Source organism: Bubalus bubalis, chromosome 11 (genome assembly GCF_019923935.1).
Source record: "Bubalus bubalis isolate 160015118507 breed Murrah chromosome 11, NDDB_SH_1, whole genome shotgun sequence".
Classification (NCBI taxonomy): Eukaryota; Metazoa; Chordata; class Mammalia; order Artiodactyla; family Bovidae; genus Bubalus; species Bubalus bubalis.
The window spans coordinates 75577803-75591855 of NC_059167.1; the positions used below are offsets into that span (position 1 = coordinate 75577803).

At 36.3% G+C, this 14053-nt stretch overlaps 1 protein-coding gene across 1 annotated transcript; it reads left to right on the forward strand.

Moving 5' to 3' along the window:
• The first annotated feature begins 429 nt into the window (after positions 1-429).
• LOC102398061 (olfactory receptor 4F3/4F16/4F29-like) lies at positions 430-1374 on the forward strand. The gene has a single exon (XM_006039595.3). The coding sequence runs from the start codon at positions 439-441 to the stop codon at positions 1372-1374; it is 936 nt and encodes a 311-aa protein (XP_006039657.3). The 5' UTR covers positions 430-438.
• Positions 1375-14053: the final 12679 nt, after the last annotated feature.

The window sequence follows — 14053 nt, forward strand, 5'->3', positions numbered from 1 at the left end:
AGAGCACTGGCTCAGTTGCTCCGAGGTATGTGGGATCTTAGTTCCCCAAGCAGGGGTCAAACCCCTGTTCCCTGCATGGCAAGGTGTACATCTGACCGGAGGACCACTAGGGAAGTCCCCAGAAGTGATATAAACAGCTGATGAATTCCATGGACACGTTGGAATCTTTTGTGTTTGCCTACTCTGTTAATTTAAGAACAGAATGTTGAAGTGAGAGTATTTGTGATGATAGGTTTGAAGTACATTGCAGCTCAAACATTGTGATGATACTATGTTGAGTGTTGTCTTTTTGTTTGTGTATTTGAGGAATTGGATAACTATATACTTTTCATTCATTATGAGAATACTGAAATCAGAAATTATCATCTCCATAATCACACTTTCCTCTTCATTTTCATATTTATCAGTATTTCAGTGGCAGCCCTGTTGGCTGGATCGATGGATGGAGGGAATCACTCGGTGTCTGAGTTTGTGTTTCTGGGACTCACTCATTCATGGGGGATCCAGCTGCTCCTCCTGGTGTTCTCCTCTGTGCTCTATGTGGCAAGCATGGCTGGGAACATCCTCATTGTGTTTTCTGTGACTACTGATCCTCACTTATATTCTCCCATGTACTTCCTACTGGCCAGCCTCTCCTTCATTGACTTGGGAGCCTGCTCTGTCACTTCTCCCAAGATGATCTATGACCTTTTCAGAAAGCATAAAGTCATTTCTTTTGGAGGCTGCATTGCTCAGATCTTCTTCATCCATGTCATTGGTGGGGTGGAGATGGTGCTTCTCATAGCCATGGCCTTTGACAGATATGTTGCCATATGTAAGCCTCTCCATTATCTGAGCATCATGAGCCCGAGGATGTGCATTTTGTTTCTGGCTGCTGCCTGGGCCCTTGGTGTCAGCCACTCACTGTTCCAGCTAGCATTTATTGCTAATTTGCCTTTCTGTGGTCCGAATGTATTGGACAGCTTTTACTGTGATCTTCCTCGGCTCCTCAGACTGGCCTGTACAGATACTTACAGACTTCAGTTCATGGTCACTGTCAACAGTGGGTTTATCTGTGTTAGTTCCTTCTTTATACTCCTCATCTCCTATATGTTCATCCTGTTAACTGTTTGGAAGCGGTCCTCAGGTGGTTCATCCAAGGCCCTCTCCACTTTGTCAGCTCACATCACTGTGGTTATTTTGTTCTTTGGTCCAACCATGTTTATCTATACTTGGCCACACCCCAATTCCCAAATGGACAAGTTTCTTGCTCTTTCTGATGCTGTTCTCACTCCTTTTTTAAATCCAGTCATCTACACATTCAGGAACAAAGAGATGAAGGTAGCAATGAAGAGAGCTTTCAGACCATTCGTGATTTTTAAGAAGATTTCATAAATGATATTAAAAGGATTTTATCCTGATCATTATGTTGCCTGTATCTGGTATTATGAAATTAGCTCTTTCTAGTTCATTAGCTCTAAGTAGAGTGTTACTACACTCTATAAGACTGCTTCTCTTCCCTAAAGAGAATAAACATTTAGACAAATAAAACCTTAATTCAAAATTTATGTTTATTTATATGGGATTACACACATATGTTCTAATTATAATCATTTCTTTCTAGCTAGTTTGTTTACTTCTCTTTTCTTTCAAGATTTTAAACTGATAATTGTTTCAATTTGTCCATATATTTACTTATAATCTACATCTTGAAGTAACCAAGATGCTAATTATTCCATTGAAAATCTCCACATTTACCAAGAATGGGTCTTTTTCTCATTCCTTTGGTGAGTTGGATAATCCTCACATGTCATCCAAGTCCTTCAGGTTTATTATATCAATTATCTCTTTGTAATTTTCAGGATATAGATATCTTCTTCAGCAGGAAAATTTTCTGTTAAGATTCTCCCTCAACAAGTTACAAAGTATCTGATTCCAGACTAAGGAAATACCAGTCTCTCTGGCCTCATTGTCTTCTGCCTTTCTGCCTCTTTTCTCACTACTCTTTCTCTTAATTACCAATATTTTTTTATTGGTGACATAAACCCTGTTGGGAAGATTTTTGAAAGCCTAAACAAATGACACTACTGGTTTGCTACTGTTCACATATAGGTATATTCATGAACCAATTATTCATTCTTTTATCTGTCTCCTAAAACTATTCATTTCTCTTTATATATGGCATTGTATTTATTCTGTATCTGGGATTGTTTCTAAGAATACATTGAAGCACCTCAAGATGTATGGCCTGGAGGAGATAAAGATATGAATCAAATATTTTCAATGCAAATTTATAGAACTTTTTTTAGTGCACTGTAAAAATCCAACATTAGTTTCCAGTGCTTGCCAAAGTGTCATAAGTCCAGTATAGCCTATTTTTTCCATTTGTGTGCTGTGTGCTAAGTCACTCAGTTGTGCCCACCTCTTTGTGACCCCATGGATTGTATAGACTGCCAGGCTCCTCTGTCCATGGGATTCTTCAGGCAAGAATACTGGAATGGATTGCCATGCCCTCCACCAGGGGATCTTCCTGACCCAGGGATCAAATGCACGTTTCTTAAGTCTCCTGCATTGGCAGACACTTTCTTTACCACTAGATCCACATGGGAAGCCCCAACATCCAGTCCAGATTCCTTCAAACCTACTCTGTACACAGGGATCCAAGTGATAGTCATAAATATCTAGTCTGTTCATATTACCCTCCTTGGAGGAAGATTTTAAGTTTTCCTTGTCTTCTCATTCTCCTGGAAAGAGTATCCCACTACTTATTTCAGCCTCATCCTGTATAAATCTCCCCTCATTTTCTCTCAGTGTGTTTTCAGGTTTCACTCCCAGTGCCCGCTCTGGCCTCAAGGGGAAGCACAGATTGTTTCCCCTTCAGGGAATCTTTTGTCTTCCATTCTTAGTCAACATCTATTTATCATTTAGATTTTAGGTCCAGTTGCTTCTTCAGGAAGTCTTTACTGACTTTGTTGCTTACATCAAATCCTCTATTACAATATGACAGTGTAACTTTCATGTTTGCAATTTTGCATTTGTTTCTGTGATTGTTTATTATCTGCCTCTGCCTCTAGTATATAAAACCTCAAGATGGGAGAACTATCAATCAATTGCACTGGGCACACTCCTGGCAATGGGGTAGTCAATAAATATTAGGATAAGTTAATGAATTAATTTTATGCATCCTTTTGAATACTTTTATGTATTAAAATTTCTCTCTATATGATGTTTTATTTCTTTGTGTGTATGTTTTCTTTTACTAACTTTGAAGGTTTATCCTTAGTTTTTTTAAAAAATTTATTTATTTTAATTGGAGGTTAATTACTTTACAATATTGTATTGGTTTTGGCATACATCAACATGAATCTGCCACGGGTATACACGTGTTCCCCATCCTGAACCCCCCTCCCACCTCCCTCCCCGTACCATCCCTCTGGGTCATCCCAGTGCACCAGCCCCAAGCATCCTGTATCATTAATCCAACCTGGACTGGCAATTCATTTCACATATGATAATATACATGTTTCAATGCCATTCTCCCAAATCAACCCACCCTCTCCCTCTCCCTCTCCCACAGAGTCCAAAAGACTGTTCTATACATCTGTGTCTCTTTTGCTGTCTCACATACAGGGTTATAATTAACATCTTTCTAAATTCCATATATATGTGTTAGTATACCACCCTTATGGCAGAAAGTGAAGAGGAACTCAAAAGCCTCTTGATGAAAGTGAAAGTGGAGAGTGAAAAAGTTGGCTTAAAGCTCAACATTCAGAAAACGAAGATCATGGCATCCGGTCCCATCACTTCATGGGAAATAGATGGGGAAACAGTGGAAACAGTGTCAGACTTTATTTTTCTGGGCTCCAAAATCACTGCAGATGGTGACTGCAGCCATGAAATTAAAAGACGCTTACTGCTTGGAGGGAAAGTTATGACCAACCTAGATAGCATATTCAAAAGCAGAGACATTACTTTGCCAACAAAGGTCCGTCTAGTCAAGGCTATGGTTTTTCTTGTGGTCATGTATGGATGTGAGAGTTGGACTGTGAAGAAGACTGAGCGCCGAAGAATTGATGCTTTTGAACTGTGGTGTTGGAGTAGACTCCTGAGAGTCCCTTGGACTGCAAGGAGATCCAACCAGTCCATTTTGTTTTGGAGAAGTTTCCTTTTGCTTTGTTTTGAATAATTTCTATAATAAACATTATGAACTCTCTTTAAGAAAAACTAATTTTTAATTTGTTGGATATTATTTTAATCTATATCTTTCTTTAATTCTTTTAAACTCCATTCTTCTTTTTAGAATATTTAAGCTTCCACTTTTTTCTTCTGTTAGTGATCCTCATTTCTGTCACACTTTCATTTGTGTTATTTACTTCTTGAAATTTCCAGTTTATTTTTCGTCACTTCATATTTTCTGTCATTTATTTAATTTGACTCATATTTTCTAAATGTCATTTCAGAAAGAAGATATCTTTACATTTTCACTGAAAATTTGCTTATAATTTTCACTACTTCAAAGCATAACCTTCTATTATGTGTTTGCTGTTTATCTTATGTCATTTTCCCTTTTCTTTCTTATTGAAGTATATTCATACAGGTCATCATTATTTTATAATAGAATCATTATGCTATGAAATATAATTTTATCATTAATCTGTTAATACACTAGATATTTGAAAGGATATCATGAAGGAGGAGGAGGTGGGGGTGATTGTGATATATGATAGAAGACAGTTGAGTTTTGGAATGTGGTTTTCAAAATACCTCTCTTTTGTTAGTATGACTCAAGCCTGGGCTGCTGGTCTAAGTACTGGCTCAGAGTGGAGTCATATTTGTTAATATTTATCATATATCTTATTATTTGTCTGTTTCTTCTCATTATATAATGGCAATTGTCAGCTGTCTGGATGCTTTCCCCCACTTCTCGCCATGCTATACCATGGCCTAACTATTTCAGAGGTGCTGTATCTGTATCTTTCTCTTTAAGTTCCATTACCCCATCACTTTCTAATGTGAGGGTTCACACATTCTGATATTGCTGTTCAAAGTGAGGATCACTGGTTTTATTCTCAACATAGCTACCTCTTTTTGAGAGTACTGAACTTCCTGACTGATTCAAGATCTTTAGAGGCATGCATTTTCTTTTGGTGTTCATTCTTGTCCTATTTCAATTTTTATGGCAAATAGTTTTACTTTGCATGTCATGCCTTGGAATTGTAGGTAGATTTCCTGGTTTTTGTAAGAATGGAGTTCACATTTATATTTCATCTCATTATTTAAAGAAAGAGAGGGAGAAGCATCTCAAGACTGGAATCTTAGACTGAAACTCTGAGTTTATTTACATAATTGAGGTTGACTTACAGTTCTATCTGTTAGGCATGCCTGAAATTTGAATTCACGATCCTGTGCTTCATGAATGTGTTGGGTAAAATTGACTTTTCTATAATTTAAGAAAGAAAGAGAAGAAAAAATTGAGAAAGTCCTAAATTCATATATAGCTCAACCTTATAATATCTGTATAATATCAATAATTTTTCTGAGATTATGTGGTAACAATTATATCTACTTCACAATATGGTTCTGGGGCTTCAGTAGAATATATATTAAAGTATTATTTTTGAAGTCATTTTAAATCTCGTTTCCTTATATATTCTCTTCTCTTTCTTTTTCATGGAATATTGTGTGGCTTTATTGCTGTGTAATATTCTTCATACTTCTTAACATATTCTGTGTTTAAGTTGAATATTATTGTGATAATCAACATTTTAAAGGACAATTTAAAATGTTACTCTGGAATTCAACTTTAATCATTATAAAGTAAATATTTAAAGGAGCTTTAAAAGGTGGTCAGTAGTTGTTTGTCTAAGAAAGCTGAATATCTCATTTCTCGTCATTAACAGCTTCTCTGCGTGGCTACAGTGGGAAACCAAAACGACCATAGGTGATAATTCCCAGATCTCTGCAGCACCACTTGGTCACTAACCCCTGGGGTTGTAATTAGCTGTTGCTCTGACTGTTTATATAACTATTTTTATGTGTCTGTAATGGTACTGCATAGGATCTGGTTGATTTTGGGAGAACTATATCTATGTGAATTCTTAATGATGCTGTTCTCTTAGTTCCCTTGACAAAACAGGTAGGTGGGAAGGACAAAAATAAAATCCATAGTGAGAAAATTACTGAGCCAAGGTTCTTGTTCCAGGAATGCAAAAACTGAGTTTTCCTCAGCTTGTGGTGATGTTAACCTTCTCTGTGGCAGTTTTTGGCTGGCACGAGAGAAGGAGAATGGATAAGGAATTAGGCTCATGAAGAAGACTCACGTGTATGCATGCTTCAAAGAAGAATAATAAAGTTGTAGAAGAATACCACGGAAGACTCAATGTATTGTATGACTACAAGTTTCCCAAGTGATGGTCCTTATTTTAAAATATTTATTTTTTTGGTCTCATGTGCTTTTCTTCCTGGCCTGTGGTTTATGGTCAGTCCTGACTGTCTGGTTGTACTGTCCAATGACCAGAAACCTTTTACACCTTTGTAACCTCCTTCTTCACTTGCCATTTCACTTCTCAGCCCTTTTCACCCTAATAGTTAAAGTGTTTTTGTTTTTGTTTTTGTTTGGTTGATTTCAAGCTGCTGAGCATTGCTGGTGTGTGTTACAACAGAGTAGTTTGTAAGTTCTCTGCAATCTTTGTTATCCAGCCCCTAATGGGGACCTTTCATTAACTCTATCTTAAACAACTCTATCACATCTATTATATTATTCATACCTTAATGAACCTGTTTGATGTTTATAATGTGTACCTATGAAATACTAGGCTGAAATCACCCAGTTGCAAAGTAGAAACATGTCAGATGATATCTCAGTTTTCTTACATTACTTCTCTTTTTATCATCCCCCTTTCTTCACTGTCATAGAATTTCTCTACTGCCTCCTTTTGTTCTGTTTTCATCCTTTGTTCTTGATTCACTGTTGTGTTTTGGCTTCTCTGGCTCACAGCCAGTTGTCCTGTCTCCATGACTGTTCTGCCTAGCTCATTGGCTCCTTTGCTTCCTTCACACTGTCAGTGTGATGTTCTACATGGTGGGATCTTTGCTTTATTTCCTTTTTATTTTTTTCCTCTATACTCTTTGCCTCAGAAAACTTACTCACTCTTATACATTCATTTATTACACTTACATGGATTACTATACAGTTATGTCTTGAATCTATGCTTCTTTCCATGTATCCTGTCTGATATTTCAACCTGGACATCTCACTGATAGCATTTCTCAACTCGCTGCTTTTGTTCTGTTTTCATCCTTCATTCTTTTCTTTTTTAATAGACAAAAATGTATTCTATTTCTATACCATCACAGTAAACATATCAAAATGAAATTGGTTCCATTCATAATAGCATCAAAATGGATAAGGTACTTAGAAATAAATTTAACAAAAGAAGTACAAAGTTCATCCTCTGAAACTGAAAAAGTTGTTGAAAGAAATTAAAGAAAACATGTATACCTGTGGCGGATTCACTTCAATATATGGCAGAACCAATACAGTATTGTAAAGTTTAAAAACAAAACAAAATAAAAAAAAAAAGAAAATCTCAATAAATGAAAACACTTCCCACGTTCATGGATTGGAAAACTTAATATTGTTAAGATGCCAATACTCTCCAAATTGATCTATAGATTCAATATAACCCCTATCAAAATCCCAGCTAATTTCTTTGTAAAAATTAACAAAATCTGAAAATTAGTATAGAAATGAATGTTCTTCTTTAAAAAAAGAAGAGGACACATACTTCTTAATTTCAACACTGACTGCAAAGCTGCAGTAATCAACACAGTGTGGTACTGGTATGAAGAGAGATTATATAGATCAATAAAATATCTTTAAAAATTCAGAAATAAATCCTCACATTTATCATCAATCAATTTTTGGCAAGGATGCCAAAATATTGAGTTAACGGGGAAGGGGAAGAATAATTTCTTCAACATATGGTGAGGACAGCTGGAGACCCACCTATCTCACCCCAGTCAGACATCTACCTCACACTCTATATGAAAAATAATTCAAAATGGGTCAAAGACCTGAATATAATAGCTTAAGCTTTAAAACTCCTAGAAGAAAATATAGACATAAATCTTTTTGGCCCTAGATTAGGCAATGATTTGCTAATTTAAAATAGATTTGCTTTCTATGTGCCACATAACCGTATTAGTTTTGCCAAACATCAAAATGAATCTGCCACAGGCATACACGTGTTCCTCATCCTTCATTCTTGATTCACTGTTGTGTTTTGGCTTCTCTGGCTCACAGCCAGTTAACCTCCTACCTCCATGACTGTTCTGCCTAACTCATTGGCTCCTTTGCTTCCTTTCACACTCTCAGTGTGCCATGTGAAACTGTCACTTGCTTAATGTAAATGTGATAATCTCTTTTCTCCATCATCACAAATTCCATGTCCAGCTATCTTCTTTTTAAAAATGAATCCATGACTATTCTATTCATGCATACATCTTGGTGTCATCTTTGACTTCTCTCTCTTTCATGTTCACATCAACTTTAATCAGTCACCAATTCCTTTGGGTTTTTACTTCCCAGTATTTCTGTGTTCTATATTTATATTCTTATAGATAAAACTGTGTAGTCCTGATGCTTCTCCATGGCCTCCCTGATCTGTTTATTTCATCATTTTCTTAAGGGATTCCCTACCTCCATTTTTTTTTTAACCTTTGATTGACCTGTTCCAGTTATGGTTGGAGTATTTTCCCTAATGACTGACCTAATCATCAGTTCCTTGCTCCCAATCCTTCATTGTCCCTCTACACTTATTTAATAATTCTTTTTTTTTATTTAATAATTCTTAAATAGATTAGTTCTCAGTGTCAGGCAGAAACTAATCTTTACCAGTTTTCTCCTCTTCTCCAAAGCAACATTTGTGCTGTAGACAAACTGCATGCTTCACTGTTAACTCAATGAATACCAAACTTAACTACTTTTAATGTTTTGTTGTTGTTGTTCAGTTGCTAAGTTGTGTTTGACTCTTGCCACCCTACGTACTGCAGCACACCAAGCTTCCCTGTCCTTTACTATCTCCTGGAGTTTGCTCAAATCCATGTCCATTGAGTTGGTGTGTCCATCTCATTGTCTGCCACCCTCTTCTCCTTCTGATTTGAATCTTTCAGCATTAAAGTCTTTTTCAGTGAGTCACCTCTTCGAATCAGGTGATCAAAGTATTGGAGCTTCAACTTCAGCATCAGTCCTTCCAGTGAACATTCAGGGTTGATTTCCTTTAGGACTGACTGGTTTGATCTTGCATTCCAAGGGACCATCTTCTTTAAATGAAATTTTAGTTTCTATGTTTGTGTATTATGATATTTACCATCTCTAAAGCTATACACAAATGTCACATTTGCTGTGCTGCCTTTTCTCGTCACTGTAGTTACTTTCCCTACTCTTCTCATATATTAGAGAATCTGTTCCATGTCTGTGACCTCATCACACAATGATGTATATTTATATACATGTTAGATAAGGATCGAACTTGTACAACATTGGCCTTTCTTGAGACCTGGCACATAGAAAGCAAATCTATTTTAAATTAGCAAATAAATGAGAAATTAAGAATGATAAGACGACTTTGGTCTTAAGTAAACATCTGACTTTATAATGCACCTAAATGACCTCTGTTTTCTCAAATTGCGTAGTTAAATTGGAGGTCAAAACTAAAGAATTCAATATGTCTAACTCCGAGAGTCGGTGATGGATAGGGAGGCGTGGTGTGCTGCAATTCATGGGGTCGCAAAGAGTCAGACACGGATGAGCGACTGAACTGAACTGAATTGAAAAAAGCAGTTTGGAGAATATTGTATTTTCCTGAACAACTGGTACTGTATAGTTTGGCTTCCTTGCCTCAGCTCAATACATATCTGCTCCTGGATGGACACAGCCTTTAGAAACCCCTCAAAACACCTGCACTTCTCCTTTCTTCCTTCTTGACTCACTTTTATCCTTAAACATTAAAGAAATATCCAGTATTGTCTGAAGTGGTCAAGAAAAACTTAACTTTTTAAATGTGAGGAATTCAAATTTATGACTTTGGATTATAGGGATTGCAGTAGTTGAAAGGGTCACAGCCTAAGCAGAGCACTAAGCTTCTTCCTACATCCCCCAGGCAGTCTTTGGTTAATATCTCTCCTGAAGAGTACACTTATTTGGGAAATACACTTAAGTCATTGGGTACAAGTGTAGACATAAAAATTTATAAAACAAGATCTGGGTCCAATACATTAGAATAATGAATGATTCAGATATTTGGGAATATTGTCAATCTTTGAAAGCTATGATGTAAATAGTCCTTACTGTATAATAAGTACTATTTATTGTGTCATACTATGTGCTAGGTACTGAGGCAGGTATGGTTACATACATATATCATTTATTTCCCACAACACCCTGCAAGGGAGGTATTATTATCTCTTTGCTAATAATGACAAAACTGAAGCTCAGAGAGGTCAGATAACTTTGTCATTCTCACAACGTGTCACAGCAAGTGAGCAACTGAGCCTCAATGAAAGAAAAAAAAAATTCCTGGTTGACATCAGAGCCCAAGCTATTAACTCTTTTACTGTAAGGCATGAAAGGAAATATGTGACGTTTTGTAATTGTAGGACTGAAGATAGAGATGAAAATTTGGAAATTATTTCTGGACTTTTGATATGAGCATATATCCATGTGAAAAAACTACGATATAGAAGAACCACATGTTGAAAATAACTGTACTCTAACCTGCAATAGTAGAAGCTGACAGGGCAGAGAGCCCTCCCGGGATAGTAGAATATACAGAAAATGTACATGGGGAGAATTTCATATGTCTGCTGTGTATTGTCCTGTATACCTTTTTCTGCTTAGTATATGCTAGACTCCTCAAGTCATAATAAGAGTTGAATTTCTACTGTGAATTACATGTGTATATCATTGTGCAGCATAAAAGGCAACATGTCCATTCATTACCAAGTGTGATTTTCATAGAAACTTTGTGAGCCTGACAGGGCAGGTGATAGAAGCATCTGCCTTCCTTGAATGCAATCCAATGTTGCAAAGTCAGGAGCAGCCCTGAATCAGTGAATTAAAGGTGAGAGGGTGATGTTCTCCTTAACTGACCTGGGTTCTCAGAAATACAGGCTATGGTATTTTGTACTCTCTGAACTCTGATGTGCTCTTTCTCTTTTCTCCTCTTGCTTCTATTTTGTCATTTTGCACATCTTTTCTAATTTCTCCTCTATCCAGTCTTTAAGATATTTTAAATATTTTAAATTTATTTGTTCTCCTTTCTCTCTATTTTACTTTTCTATATATCTCAGATTATTCTATATACTTCCTGAAAATAAGTTGAGTGCTGACTGTAGGTATGGAGATGACATGTTAGCTAATCCCAATGAGAAATATGTTGTGAAGCCTTAGGTGCCTTCTCACTGGGAGACTACTTGTCATGACTCCTATATGTTTTTAAATGAGAAACTTTCCCTTAAGGATGTTGAAACTATTGAAAAAGTGGTGGAGAGAATCAAGAATAAACAAAAAGAATAATAAAGATCATTGACCTGTAGTCATGGCTTTAATAAGGCTGTTGTTGTTAATATAACCTCACGGTTGAGAACTAATTGTTGACTTCTGTATGTATCTGGGTATATAATATGAGCTATATACACATGAATAATGGTAGGTAATATTAAAAGGCACCTTGATATTAATTAATTCAAGGTATTTCTTTCTCTTTCTATTTAGCTTTCACTAATTCTTATAGAGTCAAATCAATATCTATACCTTGGGAGCGGCCTTCCCCCCTGCTGTTGCTGACACTAGTAATCTTCTATTATTGAATGTCTAAATCACATTCCAAATATTTATCTTGCTATTCACTTGACATGTGTTATATCCACATTAGACAGTATTTGTTATGTGTTCAATTTATGTGTTTTCAACTGTTTTCCCAGCTCTTTGATTTATAGGAATTTGTAAAAAAAAAAAAGTTCTTATGAACAAAATTGTCAATAATAGCTAGTATGTTTACATTATAGCTAGTGAGTTTAATTGACCTTCTTTAAGGATAATAAAATTTAGGAAGACCAAAAGAAAGGTCTCTTTAGAGACAACAACTTAAGTGTTTTACAGTTGTAATGACCGGTTGCATAACCAGCAAAAAAGACACATCAGTATAGAAATATATTAGCAGTGAATAACCACTTTCCCAAATATAATTTTCTATTTTACTAGTCAAATAATCTTTAACTAGGCACTCACTTTATATACTTTATTTATTATTACACTAATTATATAATTTAGTGTTAATAATGGACATTGTATGGAAATAGTGTTTTGTGGATTTTTATTTTGCTTGATTATTTTCTCCAGAGTCTATCTTTCTTGGAATAAGAGTCAAGAGCTCTAGGTTCTGGTCCCCAATTCTTCTAGTTGGGTGAACCTGGTTGGGGGTCTCATGTTTTTCATGTGATTGATAATCACCTTGGACAAAATGGCCCATAAATAATTCCATGAAAAATTTCCATCCATGCTGAGCACATATTCTTTTCCTCACCAAAGCTTTGAAGGTTTTTCAACAGTTACTAAGCTTCTTGCCCCCATCCTGCCCCCACCATGCCTCCATTAGTTTCCCATGTACATCCATCCCATCAGTCCTCTCCCCTGCTGATTCTCTCTGCCCTGATGAACAGGAGATAGTGGTTATTCCCTGTCCACTACTCCAAGCCTCAGGTTTATGGTAACACTGTGCGCCTTGAGACTGTGGACTATTGGACTGGGATGTGATAGCATAGTCAGTTCATGTAGATGAGAGTAGAAAGACATTCATGCCAGTGGTGGTGACCCAGAATTGGGGTCCGAACATAGTGAGAGCTTCTGTCAGGTTTGCAGACTGGGATGAATGAGAGCATCAGTCAGATGGCCCTTTGAATGAGAAGGTCTGGAGTTGTATATTTGATATTCCTATTTTATAATTGTAAATCGAAAGTATGAGATACAAATTGCCTTTAAGATTAAATATCTGAACAGATTTCCAAGCCAAGTAAGCAGGATAATATCAACCATTAGAAGAGGCAGTACTGAGTACTTTTAAGGACAGAGGGATCTCAATGGACTTAAAGGTAACAACAAACTGAGGCACTGATGAATTACAAATTAATATCTCAACTATTTCGAGTGCTGACCTCAGTACCTTCACATGTATGGACAGAAAGCAAATGTTTTCAGATACTTTACTTCATCTGTGACTTTAGGAATATACCTTAGCAGAAACTGCAGAAATCCCTCAAATACACATTTATTAGGCCTGGAGAAAGCCTTTCACACTTAGCTGCTGTAGGCTCCATTATGAAAGCCTTACTGAGTATTGAGTCCAGTTTAGTTATTTGTAGCCATGAAAAATTATGTGGAAACTAGAGGCACCCAGAATAGCCATGAATATGATAAAATGTGATGGAAAACTGTGTTTGTTTTATTTACTAGAATCTGCATACTTCTCCTGTCCTGTTGTACTTGCAGGGCCTCCAGTTTTACATATCCTAGTATTTTCTTAATCTACAGTCTATTCTAATCTACAGTCTATCCTAATTCAGTATCTATTCATGTCTTATGTCCCATTCACTCCAGGTGACAATTGACCAGTCAATGTTTTCCTCTCATCACTACTTTTTGTAAATTGTGAGAAAAGTGGATTATGAGATATACATAAAAGCATGATGGGATATTTTGGAAATGTGGAATAATCAGTATCAGAAGAGATTTAAATAGCTGATGAAGTCATGGACACTTTTGTTCTTGCCTAATGTGTTAATTTGAGAGCAGAGCATTGAAGTGTGAGTATTGATGATGTTTGAAGTATGTTGCAGCCCACACTTTGTGATGATATAATGTTAATTATTATTTTTTTTGTATATTTGATGAAGTGGATAATTACATACTTTTCATTCATTATGAGGATGTTGAAAAATCAGAAATTATCTTCTCCATAATCACACTTTCCTCCTCATTTTCATAGTTATCAGTATTTCAGTGGCAGCCCTGTTG

Excerpts from the sequence above, each read along its gene's own strand:
- LOC102398061 (XM_006039595.3), top strand. The coding sequence starts at position 439 with ATGGATGGAGGGAATCACTCGGTGTCTGAGTTTGTGTTTCTGGGACTC.